Genomic DNA, 12885 nt, shown 5'->3' with positions numbered 1-12885 from the left:
ACTTCAGCCCAGGAGTTTGAGGCTGCAGTGAGCTATGGGCAACAGAGTGAGGCCCTGTCTCTAAAAAATTAAAATATAAGTAAAAAGATAAATAAAATTTATCTTAATGCAATTAAAAAACACTCATTTAACAACTATAAATTTAGGACATTTAAAAAACAACTACTCACACCAATCTCAGTAAGGTCTTGTATCATATATTTATTCCAAAAAAATCGATCATCAACCTAGAAAAGGTAGAGAAAAACAGTTCAGAAACACAGTATTTCAGTTTTCCCATAAAAGCCCAAACAGGCCATCATTTGTTCCAGAGGGTAAACCCTGTTCTTTGAGCTGTGAGTGGTACCTTTTGCCAAAGGGGCCGGCCATCCCTCTCCCCAGCGCTCTGTCTCTGCACCGAATTGGTCAGGTCATAGGTCAAGCTGTAGTAAAAGGATTCCGAGTCCATGAACATCTTCAGCAACTCCTCAAGTAATCTTCTCTCCAACTTTTCTTTTTCTTTACTTTCCTTAACCTGTAAGAAATGAATCTATTACTACAGGAATTAAATGGAAAGTATTTTGTGGATAATACGTGACTTCCAAGGAGAGAAGTGAAAATAATCCCAAGGACATGAGCAGACAGTACTTCAATATAACAAATGGTTTGAAAATAAATTTACTGAGAGGAAAATTACTCCTCAATTTAAAATTAAAGATAAATTCAAAGCCTGTATCAATTAAATTCTTACTTTCTTTTTATTAGGAGCAGACACATTGGATTTAATATGTGTAAAGGTCTTCAGTAGAAACTTCGAGTCATCGGGAGATGGTATAATCTTCTCTGGTTTGTTAATCCCAAAGTGATGCTTCTTACAGAGCTAAATAATTAGGAAGAGAAAGATGATTTGTTATTACTTATATCTGCTTGTTAAATGTTCAAGTTGGAGTGCAGAAGTGAATGCTACTACTCATGCATTTGATTAAAATGACCTAGTAGACAACTGACGGAAACGCAGCTGTGGTTTCCAAACCAGAAAGCCACGAGCAGAAGACACAAAAATACAGGGCAGCATATACTTAGGATTTAGAGGTGGAAAATTCAGGTTAGGATCACAATGATAAGTTCTTATCTAATGTAACTGAAGAATAAAATGTTCTGGTTGAGGTTACTAAGGCTTTGAAAATTAGCATCTAGGAATAAAAATGTTGAAAATACACATTTGCTGTGCTTCAGGGTCATCACTTTACAGGTATCTGTGCTGAATATTCATTCATGCTAATTAACTGAGTGTTCTGGTTGAGAAGATGTCTTAAGAGTCTGCTCTAGGGGAATCTCAAAAGCTGGACATTTCAACCACTCGCTCGCCTCCCATCCTCACTAATGAAATCAGCTTATAACACACGCTTTGGGTCCAGAGAGAGTAGTTAAAAATTTGAAGAAGCAGTAATTGGGGGCTGCAGGAAATGTGCAGGCCCACTGACAGAGGTGAGGAAGACAATGGGAACGTGGCTATGTTAAGAGAACCCATGGAGGGCTCTAAAGAAAGTCAAGGGTTTCACATATAATTTCATGTGGCTCAACACACAAAACAAATATTCTCAAAGGTACACAAGAAGTCTATTAAAAATACACAGACCAATTCCATTTTTGTCAACAAACTAATTTTATTGCTACACTAAGAGGCAGACTCCTAGCAAGAGCTAATAGTTACTAAATGCTTATTACTAGTGTTTTACTTACAAGATAACTATTAACAGATGATAAATGAGGAGAACAAAAGCTAGTTCAAGTCTTGATTATTAAAAAAAACAAAGAGATCATCCCTGTTTTATCAAATTTAAAAGTAGAGACAAATAACAGGACCAAGTTTTCAGATGCAATGGAATCTCCAGCTAAATTTATGCCTTTCAAAATGACAGCTATCAAAAACTAAAAGCATTCACACGGGTTTCATGCAGCTTTAAACTGCTACTGCCCTACCATTAAAGACAAAGGAACTAAAGATGAGGCAGAAAAGATTTATAGTCCTACTGCCAAAACTGAGCTAACTTAATTTTCCTCCAAATAAGCAAAATTAACACGATCTTGAGCTGAAGGGGAGGAAGGAGCAAAGAACCAAACCTCTCCTTGCCCTGCCCTGATCCGTCTGGCCAGCACACAGGTGGGCGTTGCTCGCCTCTCCACACCTCCGCGCGGCCTCTTCCTCAGCTAGCCAGCAGCCCCGCACTTTGTACTCCCCGCCACCTCCAGCCCCACTCGCCCTGTTCTCTCTCCCCAGCCCACTCCAATCTGGCTTTGGCCCCCCGACCACTCTCTCAACCTGCTATCTTCAGCATGATCAATGACCTCCACTTCTAAACCCAACGGTCAGCTCTTGGTTCTTATCTTAACCTCTCAGTAGCATCTCATGGCTCCTCACTCCCTCGTCCTGATACACGGCTGCCCTTGGCTTCCACTGGGGGCCCCTCTATCTCTTCAACTCGATCCTTTCCAACCACCTGACTTCTTGATGTCCAGGCTCCCCGAGGTTCAGTCCTTGGTCCCTTTCTCCATTTGCATTCACTCCTTCAGTGACTTCATTCAGTCTCGCGGCTTCAAATACCACCCATGTGCCAGCCCCTCTCTCCCAAATGTGTATTTCCAGCCCAGCTTGCTCCCCAAACTCCAGCCTCACATATCCCAATGTTTCCACTTGGGTTTCCACCAGGCATCTCCAACTCATTATGTCTCAAGACCTGACTCGGTATATCCAAGACCAGACCTTCACCTCCACCACCCTCACCTCCTCCCCTCCCTCCCGTGCTCTCACTCCACCCACACTGGCCTCCCTGCTACTCCTCAGCGTGCCAGGATGCTCCCACCCCAGGGTCGCTGTTCTTTCTGCCCAAATGCCCTCTCCCCAGATATCTTGCCAGTCTCCACTCCTGGGCACTCCCCCTCCACTACCCTCACTGTGCTCAACTTCTATTTCCATTAGCATGTGTTACTTTCTAACATGCTATGTAATTATCACATTGATGTTTATGAGCTGTCTCCCCTTTCTATACATAAGCTCCATAATGGCAGGGATCCTTGTTCTGTGGACTAATATCTCCAGTGCCTTAGCAGTGCCTGGCACTGGAGGTTTCAATAAATATTTGTTAAATGAATGAACGGGCTCTGATGCTGTTAATACAAACACAAGTGGAACGCCATATCCACATATGGGGCACATAGTAGTCCTGGGGAAACCATCACTCCCCTGCTTCCAGGACCACATGGTACACACCCCACCCTCCTTGATATGGCATCACTGTGGCAGCAGAGAAGCAGTTTTTAAAAGCTGCTCTCCCTTTAGTCCCTGCTGCTGCTTTGCTTGTGGCACTAAGCAATTGTTGGATAGCAATTTTTATACAGAATGTTGGTAATTATTTAGTCATTCACAACACTTTCTTTTAAATATCTGAAAACATGCCCCAAACCTAGTTATACATTATTGCAATTTTAATATTCAAAGCAAGATATTATGCAGTTGCCAGACATAGTTATCCCTTAAGAGCATTCAAGGCAGCAACACTCCCCACCAGGAATACATCAGAGCTCAGCTATCCTGAAGTACACCTGCAGTGGCACGCCCGGTCTGCACCCACATCCTCACCCTCGGAAGGACGAGTCCGTCCTCCTCGAGGGTCAGGACCTTGCCTCATCATTCACCCCTTTCTCCTCTCCCAGCCTCTCTCCTTCTAACAGCCCCTTTCCTAACACCTACTGACATGTTTACGTATGCCAGAATCTTTTGTTTAGATCCATTCCTCAATCCTGGAATCCACTCCAAGAGTCAGTAGGATACAAACACTGTCTGTCACAGTCCCTGGAATTCTGAGGACTATAGTGGGACTGAGAGAGCTCAAAGAGTGAAGGCTCCAAGGAAATGGCTCAGGCTTCCTCAACTCAGAAAAAGAGAGAAACGTAAACGTAGGGCACTGATGACCACTCCCTTTTGTCTCCTCCTCTGGTCTCCATGACACCCATCTGAGGGAAAGTTCTTCCCCCACCTGTAGCTGCTCCTTCTGTTTCCTCTGTTGATGTCTTTCTGTCTCTAAACGTGATGGTGTTCTCAACCATCTATCCTCAGCTCTCTTGTCATTCTCCCTGCTCTGTCTAGAAAATGTCACCTTCTTTCCTCATTTTAACTAGTACTATGCTTGTTAACCCCACTTGTTCATTCTGAGCTTGAGACCCTTATATATGACACCTCCCTCTCACTGAGACACACTCGTCCCTCCAACGCAGCATCTCCAAAACTGACCGAAATCTGTTTCCCAAATCTTGTCCTTTCTTTTGTATGCCCTGTGTCAGCTACAGACTACATCACACTCACTGGACTACCTAAGCAAGACAACTTGGAGTCATCTTCCATTATTCTCCTTTAAGTTCTCCTACCAACCCCAACCACTTCATGCCCACTGCTACTGTGTTAACTCAGATCTTTATCTTTTGGCCAGACCAGCGCTTCTCCATGGAAGTGCTCCTGGCACAGCAGGCAGGAGATTCTTTACGCAGGATTATCCTACTCAGTGCAGACAGTCTGACAGCCACCTCTCATGACCTGGGAGCTCTACCTGAGCACCAAGCTTCAGGTACTAAGCATGGCTCCAGGCTCCCACCTCCCGTGAAGCCCTTTTTCGCCCCCTTTACTGTGTAGGGGCCAAATTTCCACCTGCTACTGCCGGCTTCTGGATCTAGACCCAGAAGGCCAGACTTTAGTTCGATCTACTGTTCCATTTACAGTCTATGAAGATGCTTCTTAAAAAGCCTGGCAATGTCTTCTTTGTTTTCCTGTTTTTCTTTCTTTTATCTACCCTCATCTCAGGCTTGGAACAGAGTTGATATAGGCCCATCATCTCTTAACTTCCTTATCTATAACTCCAAAATCCAGAAAACTCTGAAACCTGAAAGTTTCTTTTTTTAAGTTTGTTAAAAACTCACAGTTAATGGCAAAACATGCCCTGAACAGATATGAAGATATCGATAGTCATCATTTACCTCCCTTCATATGAATATTCACACGATTCTTTAAGAAATATTAACGTGCTGTATTGGGGGTAATGCTCCAGACCCATGGGAGTGTAAAGAGTATGTGGAATAAACTTTTGAAAACCCCCCAAAACCTGAATTCTAAAACCAATAAGGCCCCAAAGTGTTTGGAAAAGGATCATGGGTCTGTATGACAAAGCACAAACTCACTGAACCACCTTCACTGGAAGGCCTTCTCTCCCTCAAAACTGATTTTTCTAAATAAACATTTTGCATTACTATAAACACAAACATTCCCAATGAGTATTTTAAATCTTTAGAAGAGAAAGTACTATAGACCACTATTCTTCCTGAAATGGTTAAATTCAGTCCTGCCAAAAAAACAGGGATAGAGAAAATTACTTCTTGGGATCCCTTCCAGTCCTAAGATATTTTGTTTAGACAGAGCCCTTGGGATTACAACGCAGAGTGCTGACAGCAGATCACCTTCCCTTTTCCAGAGGCCCGGCCAGTTCTGTGTGGTGTGTGGTGTGTGGTTAGGCCCTTATCACAACTTCGATATACACAGTCTCAAAAAGAAAACCACTACCACCAGCTCTATGGAACTCCCCTAGTTTTTCTATTACTCTTGCAACTTACGTTTCACAGCCAAGATTAAGGCTTGATATTGCTGCTGCTATCTCAGAAAAGGAAAATAAATGATTTTGCTTTAAAAGTTGGTATCTATATCCATCTGGAGCTAAAATTTCAAACAGATGTCTGATGAGAAATTAAATATGGAAAATGATACCGTTATCTATTAAAGCAATGAGATATAGCAAACAAGATATGCCGACATGGAACAGAAGCCTATAAAACTTTAAAGGGTATTTTTTCAAAAGAAAGAACATCTATGTTTTCATTTATTTGAACCCTACAGATTCGTCATACTTTTGTATAGATCATTTTTTTAAAAATGGCACCTTGCTTTGAAAAACTGGTAGTTCCTCAAAAGGCTAAACAGTTACCATATGATTCCACAATTCCATTCCTAGGTATATACTCAAGAGAGATGAAAACAAATGTCCACCAAAAACTTGTATGCAAAATTGTTGATAGTCATATTATTCATAGTAGCAAAAAAGTGGAAACAACTCAAATGTCCATCAACTGATGGATGGATACAATCTGGTATACCCATACGATGGAATATTATATGACAATAAAAAAAATAAAGTACTGATACATGCTACGACAAGCATGAACCGTGAAAACATTGTGCTAAGTGAAAGAAGTCAGTCACAAAGGCCACATATTATATGATTCCATTTATAAGAGATGTCTAGAACAGATGAATTTAGAGAGACAGAAAGATTAGTGGTTGAAGAGGGCTGGGGGAGCTTGGGTTTGCAGGGAAATGAGGAATGACTATTAATGAAGACAGGGTTTTCGAGGGAGGTGACAAAAATGTTCTAAAATTGATTGTGGTGATGGTCACATGACTCTGAATATACTAAAAACCACTGAATTATATACTTTAAATGGGTAAACAATATGGTATGTGAATTACAAAAAAAAAATCTGGCAAACAAATAAGGCATACACATGAGGTAAAAAGGCAACTGAGGCAGAAAACTAGAAACTCTATTAACACCAGACTCTGAAATACAATTGCTTCTGCTCGAGTTGCAGAGGACAGACGAGGCTTTAGCAAATCTGAGAACAGCGACCACAATAACGAGCCCGAGGGTGCTGCTGGAGAGAATAAAAGCAGCCGATTACTCAATGTGCTACACAGACACCCAAATCATAAAGACATACAAAGAAGACAAAACAACTAATTTTGTTTAACAAAGTCTTTTTATGTGCATATGTCTGTTCATAAAAATAGGAGTTAAGTAGGAAAAAATATGCAAAAATGCAAAATATAAAAACTGTTCTGAAAAACTTAAAAACAATATTGTTCCTCCAAAGAGCTTGGGGGCAAATGGAAACAACCACTGAGACTCCCTAGAACACTGACAATGACTGTTTCTAGGGGGTGGGATTTTTTCCTTCTCTTTACAATTTACTGTATAATCAGAGAAACATAAAAACGATTAAGCTTTCAAAAGCTCCTTTTAAATGGAGTGATTTGGAAACTGAAATAAGGACAGCACTATTTAAATGAACATGTTAGAAGAAAAATAAGAAATTCATGATTTTCAACATAGCTGTTCTTTGCCCTTATTATTCACTGCTACAAAGTTCCTTTACTATAAAACAGGATTTAAAGAGGCACAAGTACAAATTTCTAAAATTATAATCTCTTGAGAGAAAGATGTACCAACCTATTCACTGAGATAGGACGCAGAAATGCTTTCTCCAGTTACTTTTACCCCTAATAGCAAGAGTCATTACATTACGTAGATCCAACTCTCTCCACGGACCATAATCTTTGGTGCCCTGATAAGTGCTGCGGTTTACACTGTACAGCCCACAGCTACAAAAATACTCAACTATGTCATGCGGGGGAAATCTTATTTTCCTTTCTATTTGAAGATAACCTCTTTTCCTTAGCCTATAGGGAGAGAAAAGGAAAAGTCTGAAGAATAAAAAAATTCTTAAAGCTTTCATAGTATTCCCATTTTTGTTTAAAAATTCCATGTAAATGTTGTTTTCTTCCCCACCCCCCCCATTTATGCTATAGTCAGCTACTAGTCTCAAAAATATTACAGATTGGTGGCCATGAAGGATGTCAGAAAATCTCCTTGAAAAGTCCAACAAGGGCCCCAATCTTCTCCGGAGGAGGCCTGACATTTAATTTCCCCAGGGCTGGGACTGCCAAATATGCAAATTGATGACTGGGGGTGGACAAAGTGCTGGACAAGCCCGTTCCCTGCTCTCCATCAAACTGCCAGAGACCCCAGGCTTAATGCTCTCAAACTGTGTGCCGGCCCAGTGGGAAAGGTGGGTGACAGGAAGTGATGCTGATCTTTCAATCCATCAGCAAAGCCATTCAAAAGACACTGATGACAAATTTACTGGCTTAGGAAACCAGTACAATTTTTGTTAGTCTGGCTGCTCCTCCCCCAAATAAAATGCAAACAAAAACTGCCAATATCTGCTTTTAACAGGCCTAATTAATGGCCACCTAAATTCTTTGTCTCTGGATCAGCAACAGCGAATTAGTTAAATGGTATGCTAGCACTAGTACTAAAAGGAGAAGTACTCTAATCTTTTTTTGATTCCTGTAACAAATAGTTAATATCAGGGTCCTCTTAAATTCATTTTAGTTTCTTAAAATTAGATTGTCAAACTTCCAGTGAAATCTAAAGCATAAAAATAACTATATTTTTACTTTTTTTTTTTTTTAAAGCAATTTAACCCTATCCCCAAACATCTTCCCCAAGAATTGAGCACGGAAAAACATGTATTGAGTTGTGGGGCCGTATGTGCTTTCCTGTCTGTTACCTGCTGTTCGGGCGACAGGGAGGCAGCTCAGCAGAGTGATACAGGCCCAGACTGGTCGAGTCCAGATCCAGACTCGTCTTGTGCCAGCTGTGCGACTTAATCTGTAACAGTGCCCACCCCATAGGGTGGTCCTAGGGACTAAATGTAATGATCCATGTAACTCACAAGGCCTGCCTGGCACATCACATAGTGAACAAAACAGGCTATGTCAGAGAGATGACAATCTCTAGATGTCAAATCCCCACACCCATAGCAGACAGGATATAAATGCTTTCATGGGTTACTGCTACCGGGAGGCAGCACCTTGTGGTAAAAAAAACAAAAATCATTTAATAATGAAATTATTAAAAAATAATTATTATTTTGGCTTTAAGTCACTTTACTTGGGGGCTTAAGCCCTTCCCTGTAAAATGAAAAAATTACACTAGATCAGTAGCTTTCTTTCTTTAAAAAAAAACTTAAAAAAAAAATTACAAGAGAAATATATGCTTTTGAAAAATTTCAAGAAATATAGATAAAAGAGGACATAGGCCAGGCACCATGATTCATGTCTATAATCCCAGCACTTTAGAATGCTGAGGCAGGATTGCGTAAGGCTAGGAGTTTGAGACCAGCATGCGCAACACAGGGAGACCTGGTCTCTAACAAGGACAAAAAAATTAGCCAGGTGTGGTGGCATGCCTATAGTCCCAGCTACTTGGGAGGCTGAGGTGGGAGGAGGATCTCTTGAGCCTAGGAGTTCAAAGCTGCAGTGAGCTGTGATCTCAACACTGCACTGGGTGATGGAGTGAAACTTTGTCTCAAAAAAAAAAAAAAAAAAAAAAGGATATAATGAAAGTTAAATCTCTCCATTTTGACTCTACGGTTTCTCCCAAATCAGGAGTTTTCAAACTATACCGTGCAAAGCCCTAGGGCTCCCCGGAAGCAGAAGGTGGCTTCCTCAGGAGAGACCAATTGGACAGGGTCCCAAGGAGCCCCCCCGGCCCCACCCACCAACACCACCTCAACCAGAGCAGTCCTGCTTTTGTGTGTCTTATACACTGATTTTCACAGATTTTGAAACAAGAGTTCCACTACTAAAATGTAATTTGAAAACTACAAGATTAAATTATTTTAAAGATATTATCCAGCTCTAAAAATGCATGTTTCTGGCAAATCCTCATATTTTTGCTATTACATTTATATAAGGTTTCCATAAAATTTCCTTTGATTTCACTTTACCTCTAGTTCAAGATCCTGAGGTTCCATTTCAGAAAGTGACAGCACAGCAATTTTGGTAACTTTACAGACCTCATGGTCTCCTGGGAGTTTGCCCACCAATGCTTTCTGACGAATTAGAATAAGCCACCATGGAAGATCTGTAAAAGAAAAGTTATATTAATGTCTGGTATTTATAGAGTGCTGTTGTTCTGGCAAGTTGAAGGTGAATAACCTAACAACAACAAATAAAAAAAATGTTCGTCACATATAACCTTTTACAGAGAAATTTAGCAATACCTAACAATACAACATATGTACTAACCTTTTAATACAGCAATCTCACTCTTAAGAATTTACTCTGAAGATATACCTCAAAAACAAAAGTATATATATTCAAGCCTATTCATTGCAGCAGTTTATAACTGCAAAATGCTAAAAAGAATATAAATGCCCAAACACAGGTTGAGTAAACTATGACACATCCATGCAACAGGATACTATGCAACTGAAAAAAATAAAAATAAAAAATAAAATAAATTAGAACTGTTCTATGAACTAATGAGGAATGATTCCTGAATGCATTAAGTGGATAAATTGAATATATTATTAATATACAGTTATCCTTTGGTATCCGTGGGGGACTGGTTCTAGGACACCCCCCCGCCCCCGGCTCTAGATACCAAAATCCACAGATGCTCATGCCCATTCCATAAAATGGTGTAGAATTTACACATAACCTACGTATGTCTTCCCATGTGTACTTTAAATCATCTCTAGATTGCTTATAATACCTAATACAATCTAAATGCTATGTAAACAGTTGTCATTCTGTATTATTTTAGGGATAATGAAAAGGAAAAAAGACTGTACATGTTCAGTACAGATACAACCATACACTTTTTTTTAATATTTTCAATCCATGTTTGGTTGAATCCATAGATGCAGAACCCACAACACAGAGGCAGACTGTATATAATAAGGCCATATTATAATGATACAATAAAATATATTATTAAATCAAAGCACAAAAGAATATCTCGAGTGTGCTACCTTTCAAGTAAAAAAGAAAATATGAGGTTATGGAGTGAAAGAGAGAGAGGGAGGGAGGGATATGCACCACATAAGACGTTTTGGTCAATGACAGACTGCATACCCAATAGTGCTCCCACAAGATTATAATGGAGCTTAAAAATTCCTACAGCCTAGTGGCATCATAAGCATGGTAGCACAACGCATTATTCACGTGTTTGTGGTGATGCTGGTGTACACAAATGTACTGTGCTGCCGGTCTTATAAAGGTATAGCACATACAATTATGCTCAGTACATAACACTTGGAAATAAAGGACTATGTTACTGGTTTATATATTTACTATGCTGTACTTACTATTATTTTAGAGTGTACTCCTTCTACTTATTAAAAAATAATTAACTGTAAAACAGTCTCAGGCAGGTCCCTCAGGAGGTATTCCAAAAGTTTAATTAATTATTGAAGAAAAATATTTTTACATAAATGTAGTGTAATCTGAGTGTACAGTGTTTATAAAGTCTATAGTAGTGTACAATAATGTCCTAGGCCTTCACATTCACTCACCACTCACTCCCTGACTGACCCAGAGCAACTCTAGTCCTATAAGCTCCATTCATGCTAAGTGCCTTATGCAGGTATACTATTTTTTATCTTTTATACAGCATTTATACTGTACCTTTTCTACATTTAGATATGTTTAGATACACAAATACCATTGTGTTACAGTTGCCTGCAGTATTCAGTACAGTAACAGGCTGTACAGGTTTGTAGTCTAGGAGCAAAAGGCCATATACCATATAGCCTAGGTGTGTAGTAGGCTACACCATCTACGTTTGTATAATGTAAGTGCACTCTAAGATGTTCCCGTGTGATGAAATCACCTAATGACGCATTTCTCATCCCCATCATTAAGTATCCCCATCATTAAGTGATGCATGACCATATATATCTGCTCATTTGTACCAAAAAAGAAAGAGGAGAGATATGCCAGAAGTTGATGAGATTGGACACCTAGAGGGAGCAGGTGGAAATGGGGTAGGAAGGAGGAGGAAATGGAAATGGGATAGAAGGGATGAGGGAAATGACAGTTCTCTGAGGATACCCTGGCAAATGACTGGTCTCCCAGTATAGCTCTGACTCTTAGAACAATGGTAACGTTTCACATGTCCCCCAAAATAAAGAAATGTGGGGGGAACTCAAAACAAAACACAAACCCAACTCTATTACAAATTGAAAATCGAACCACACGGTAAGGAAACAAGGAAGAAAGTTATTTATTTTCTAAATATCCTTACAAAATACTTTTTTCTAAAGTTAAAGACAAAAAGAACTGTATGCAATATAGTATTTTGGTTGGAAGACAGTATTTTGTAAGGATAAAGACAAAAAGAATTGTATACAATATAGTATTCTGGTTGGAAAACAGTATTTTGTAAGGATAAAGACAAAAGAACTGTATGCAGTGTTGTACTCTGGTTAGTAAATTTATTTTTCAGAAGGATATGAGTTGGCAATTTCGAAACTACTTTATGTGTACATCAGGATTGAGCAGATAAGTAAACATTGAGGAGAATGTGGGGAAAATGGTAAAACAAATGAAAAAAATCTTTAATAAATATCAGAGAGAAAGAAGCAAACACCCAAAGGCCCAATGGTTATCTTTCCAATCCAAATTTCTACTTCTCACAAAAGATTTTTAATTAAATGAAAAGTAGTCTACGAAAAAAGCAATTTTTCAGTTTATGAGGCTATACTGTTAAAAAAAATTACACCGAAAACCAGAAATTATTGAAATAGTGTTTCAAGAGTTTATTATAGAAAAACAACATGATATATATTTCCCATATGAAAAATATTTTTAAAAAGATATATAGTATTTCAGTTTACCCTATTTTCCCCCCAAATATTAATCAACCCTCATTTTAAGGATAGTGCTTTAAAGATATGCTTTAAGCATTTCATAAATGCAACAGTTTAGAACATTTCATAATCTTTTAAAAAGTAGGGTAGAAATTTACTCCAAAGTTTCAAGGCTTTTACAGGCCATTTCACTATTCATTATCCCAAAACATTAACTGAGGACCTATCACGTGCTGGGAAATTCACTGGGCATGGAGAGAAGTTACCAAGCACCTAACTTACAATAAACCTAACACATAGCATATAATAAAGCACATAGCATGTAATAACCTGTTGCATGTCAATAAATTTTGTTGAATAAAAGGA

General features: G+C 39.2%; 1 protein-coding gene across 2 annotated transcripts in view; it reads right to left on the bottom strand.

The window, feature by feature from the left end:
* Nucleotides 1-12885, bottom strand: part of INPP5F (inositol polyphosphate-5-phosphatase F) — an 80032-nt gene that overhangs the window by 24603 nt on the left and 42544 nt on the right. For both annotated transcript variants that reach the window (XM_069461151.1, XM_069461152.1), the window contains exons 3-6: nt 9652-9788; nt 731-859; nt 347-514; nt 171-227 (exon numbers count right to left, since the gene is read on the bottom strand). In XM_069461151.1, the coding sequence (XP_069317252.1) occupies nt 171-227; nt 347-514; nt 731-859; nt 9652-9788 (491 nt within the window). The remainder of the gene's footprint in view (nt 1-170; nt 228-346; nt 515-730; nt 860-9651; nt 9789-12885) is intronic.

Source organism: Eulemur rufifrons, chromosome 28 (genome assembly GCF_041146395.1).
Source record: "Eulemur rufifrons isolate Redbay chromosome 28, OSU_ERuf_1, whole genome shotgun sequence".
Lineage (NCBI taxonomy): Eukaryota > Metazoa > Chordata > Mammalia > Primates > Lemuridae > Eulemur > Eulemur rufifrons.
This window is presented reverse-complemented; position numbering and strand designations above follow the sequence as displayed.